The sequence below is a fragment of the Aphelocoma coerulescens genome, unplaced genomic scaffold, assembly GCF_041296385.1.
Source record: "Aphelocoma coerulescens isolate FSJ_1873_10779 unplaced genomic scaffold, UR_Acoe_1.0 HiC_scaffold_114, whole genome shotgun sequence".
Classification (NCBI taxonomy): Eukaryota; Metazoa; Chordata; class Aves; order Passeriformes; family Corvidae; genus Aphelocoma; species Aphelocoma coerulescens.
In genome coordinates, this window is record NW_027183473.1 from 137,514 (window position 1) to 141,511 (window position 3,998).

Consider the following 3,998-nt stretch of genomic DNA (forward strand, 5'->3'; position numbering starts at 1 on the left):
CTCTGTGCCCCCAAGCCTCACATGCCTCAAAGGACCCCCAGACATCCTGCAGCTGCAGTGATGATAACACTGGGGCAGAGCAGGTGCCCTTTAGTCTCTGGATCCCAACTCCTGCATCATCTTTCCCTCTCCTGCAAGTTGTCTGAAAAAGAGATGTTTCATTATTTGGTTTCTGTAGTTTCAGGCCTCTCCTCTGGTTCCCAGGCTTCCACTGAATCACAGAATCCCTTGAACAGGCAGTTCAGATGTAATTAGAAGCTTTTCAGCTCTCCCTGATTCTGCCTGGCTTCTGCTCAATGCCACACACATTGATTTATCACATACTATAGCACAGCACCTGTTTGGTATCAGTACATCCAGAACTAGTTTCCCAAACTCTCTGGTTTCTTTAAACCATGCAGGAAGCCCAGCACAATGCATAGACAGGAAAGAAGAGCCTAGGCTGATCAGAGCTTTGAAGCCACAGACACCTTGTCCCTGTAGCAAGGGCAGCAGGACACATGTTGCAGATGAACTGCTTTTATGAGGCTGCTAGAGCCAATAAGGTTGTAAGAAATGACTGTACATGAGTGAAGATCATCTAGTGCTGTTCTGCTCAATAGAGAGACAAAACTAGAGACAAATGCTCTGGATTCCCTTTCTGCTTTAGATCTTGTTCAAGCAGCTGCCTCCTCTCAGGGGCCTATTCCCTCATCTGTATGTGGGAGTGTTTCCCTGTCCCCCAGAGGATGCTGTGGTTTCTAAACATGAAAAGCATCTGCTATAAAGAAAAATCTCCTGGAAGGGTAGAAGCAAATAGAAAGGGTAATAGAGATGGATGAACTTCTGGGGCTGAAAAATGTGAAATGCAGCAGAAGCAGGAGGAGGTCTGTGGCCACTTGAGGTTGTTTTTCCTTGTCTCCCTCCCTTGCTGGACAGGAGGTGCTATGAGCATTCAGGGATTCTTTGTTGGCATAGCAAAGTCTCCAGAAGGCAGCTGGGGAGAAATACCACTCCTTCCACCCAGTGTTCTAAAGCTCTGGGCTACATGGTACAACAAAGTTATCAAGAGTTGCTCTGTTACATAACACAACTCCCGAATGTGAGATGGGGTTAGAGGCTGGTAACACCAGGGGGGTTCCCTTGGAGTCCCTAGGGATCACTTTCTCTGCCGCTCCTTCCTCGGCAGCGGGGGTCTCCTCATGCTCTTTCCCTGCCCCAGTGTGGGAGGCTGAGCCTGCTGGAGCATGTCTATCTGCCGTAGAGTCTCTTTCAGCATCTGTGCATCCCTGCACAGCTCCTTTAGATGTTGCTGTCCCCTAAATCCAGGCAGACCGGGCTGCATTTGCCTGCTGCCAGTGTGAGGGGAAGAAAGAGCAAGAGTTCATTAGGGCTTGACCTGAAATGATGTTTTGGCGTTTCTGCTTCTTCTCACAGCTTTGGCAGGTGAGCAGCATCTCTGTCCCTGCCGCCTGCTGGCCCTTGGAATGCACACATGAGCCCAGGTATCACTTCTGGTGAACCCAAGTGGCCGCGTCAGTTTGAAAGGGCGGCTGTTGTTTCACTGTTACCTTTCTAGGCTGGTTACAGCTCCTCCTGCATGTACTACAGCCTGTGCTTGAAGACACAGAACTACCGTCCTGGAGAAAAGGCATCAAAAGCTTGACAAAGGCTGAAGGGAACACTCTGATTACCCCTTTTCCCAAGAGGGTTCTTTAGCTGAAGTTGCTAAACAGGACCAGACTTGACACCCCGGCATGGGTTTGTGATTGTTTTATTTCTCGAGCCCTCAGTCCTGCATGGGACTCGGTAATCGGGTGCTGCAGAGGCTCTGGCAAGGCATCAAAGACGCCTGCCCCGCACCCAAGGGTGGCGCAAGATCTCCTCCAGCGCTGGCCTGTCCGCAGGGTGCTTGGACAAACACCAGCGGATCAGATGTTGGCACTCTGGGGAGAGAAACCAGAAAGCGCCGGTCACTTGCAGAAGGCTCCTGCCCAGCTGCTCCCGGCGCCTCCAGGGCCCGGGCTATGCTGCGTGTGCTCAGAGCTGTGCCAGCCTCCCGGCTGACTCTGCCCTTTGCGGGACAGTGGCACGGCAGGACACGCGCCACCTCCTTCAGCCAAGCAGGCCACACCGACCACGTCGTCACGGGCTGCCTCCTGCGGCCAGCTCTTGAGGGCAGATGGGCCTCCCGCGCAGCTGCGTGAGGGCCACGCTGGGCTGCGCGGTGCCATCTGCCAAAGCCTGCCTTCTTGAGGCCAGACACCAACCTGGAGAGACCTGCTGCCAGAAGAAGAGCTGCCCCGACACGATGTCACGGTCCTCCTGGAAGGGCATGTTCCCGCAGACCATGACGTACAGCAGCACACCCAGGGACCAGATGGTTGCCGAATGGCCGTGGTAGCAGCCAAGGCAGATCCACTCGGGTGGGCTGTACATGTGTGTTCCTAGGGGAGACAGGTGGCGCTGTCCAGGTGCAGGCTGCTGGCTTCCAGAGCCTGGTGCCAGCCTCCTGGCGGAAGCAGGGGCTGCACCGGTGGCCACAACTTCCCCCCGAGGCCACCGGGCGTTCCCCAGCCAATTGGCCAAAGCCAAGAAACCGTTCTGCAAGGCAAACAAGGCCAGCGGAGCAGCCCAAGCCCTTGCGGGCCTGCCAAGCCGAGCGGCCGGGGCCTGGCTTTGGCAGCCCCCCTCTGTGGGCAGGGCTGGCAGCTGGCTCCTGGGGCACAGCATCTGCCCCGTGCCAAAGGGCAGCCGGCAGCCGGCTGAATGCCGCAGCCCACAGCCCAGGAGGGAATGGGGCCGTGCAGTGCCTGGCACTGGGAGCAGGGCCTGGCCTGTGGGCTCACCGGCAAATCGCGTGAAGGCCTGCTCCTGGAGGAAGGTGCCGCAACCGAAGTCGATGAGCTTCAGGTCGCCGCTCTCCGGGTCCACGAGGAGATTCTCTGGCTTGATGTCCCGGTGCAGGACGCCGCAGGCGGTGCAGTGCCGCACGGCCTCCAGCACCTGGCAGAAAAGCCAGCGCGCCATCTCCTCGCACAGGAACCCCTGCTCCAGCAGGAAGGCCAGGAGATCCTGCGATGGCTCCGGACGCTCCATCACCAGCAGGAAGCTGTCAGGCAGCTCAAACCAGTCGAGGAGCTGGATGATGTTGTGGCAGCCAGAGCCCACCTTCTCCATGAGCACGATCTCCATGGGAACACGGGTGCCGTCGGGCTGTGAGGAGGAGACAGTGCCTCCAGCAGGCCTGATACTGCCCTGTGGCTCCGCTGCCTCGTGCCTGGGATGCCCCAGTGCCCCCTTGGGCAGCCTCCCTGGTGCTTGGGCTTCCTCCCGCCCAGGGGATGCTTGGGGGGTGCCCCCCTGCCCGGCCCCATCACCAGTGTTTGGCATCCCCGGGCCCGCGATGCTCCGGCTCGCACGCTGAGCCCACGCCCGCTCCCCCCGCCCTGCGCCGCCTCCCGCCCTGGGGCCCCGGCCTTATCCCTGCCCGCCACGCCCCGCTCTGTCGCGGTGGCCCCGCTCACTCACCAGCTCGTACCACCGCAGGACGCTCTCCCGGGCCACGCGTTTGATGGCCACCTGCAAGCCCACGAGAGACGGGGCTGAGCTCAAGCCCTGCCCCGCCCCGCCCCTGGCCCTCCTCCCGCGCCCCGCCGTCTCGGCCACTTTACCGGACTCCCGTCTGAGAGGCGGATGCCCGAGAAAACGGTGCCGAAGCCACCGCTGCCCAGCTGAGGGCCCAGCTGGTACAGCTCCTGCAGCTTCTTCTTTTGCCCTGCGACCGAGACCGAGCCATCAGCCTTGCGCCCAGGGCCCCCCCGGCCAAGTGCCCGCGAGTAAAGCGAGCCGAGCCACCGCGGGCCACGTTGCTCTGACCTGCTTCCTGCTGCGCGCCGGGCAGCGGCCACCGCCTTGCAGCCGTCGGGCAGGGGAGCGGCAGAGCTGGGGCAGGGGAGCGCGCAGAGGCGGCTGCAGGAGCCGGAGGGCAGCGGGGCAGGGCGTCACCGTCGCTGTCC

The 3,998-nt window shown here is 60.1% G+C and overlaps 1 protein-coding gene across 1 annotated transcript; it reads right to left on the reverse strand.

The window, feature by feature from the left end:
- Positions 1-1,821: 1,821 nt before the first annotated feature.
- LOC138100578 (serine/threonine-protein kinase pim-1-like) lies at positions 1,822-3,547 on the reverse strand. Its single transcript, XM_068998447.1, has 4 exons — positions 3,511-3,547; positions 2,829-3,195; positions 2,250-2,426; positions 1,822-1,925 (listed from the first exon to the last, which is right to left on the reverse strand). The coding sequence occupies exons 2-4, from the start codon at positions 3,172-3,174 to the stop codon at positions 1,822-1,824; spliced, it is 627 nt and encodes a 208-aa protein (XP_068854548.1). The 5' UTR covers positions 3,175-3,195; positions 3,511-3,547.
- Positions 3,548-3,998: the final 451 nt, after the last annotated feature.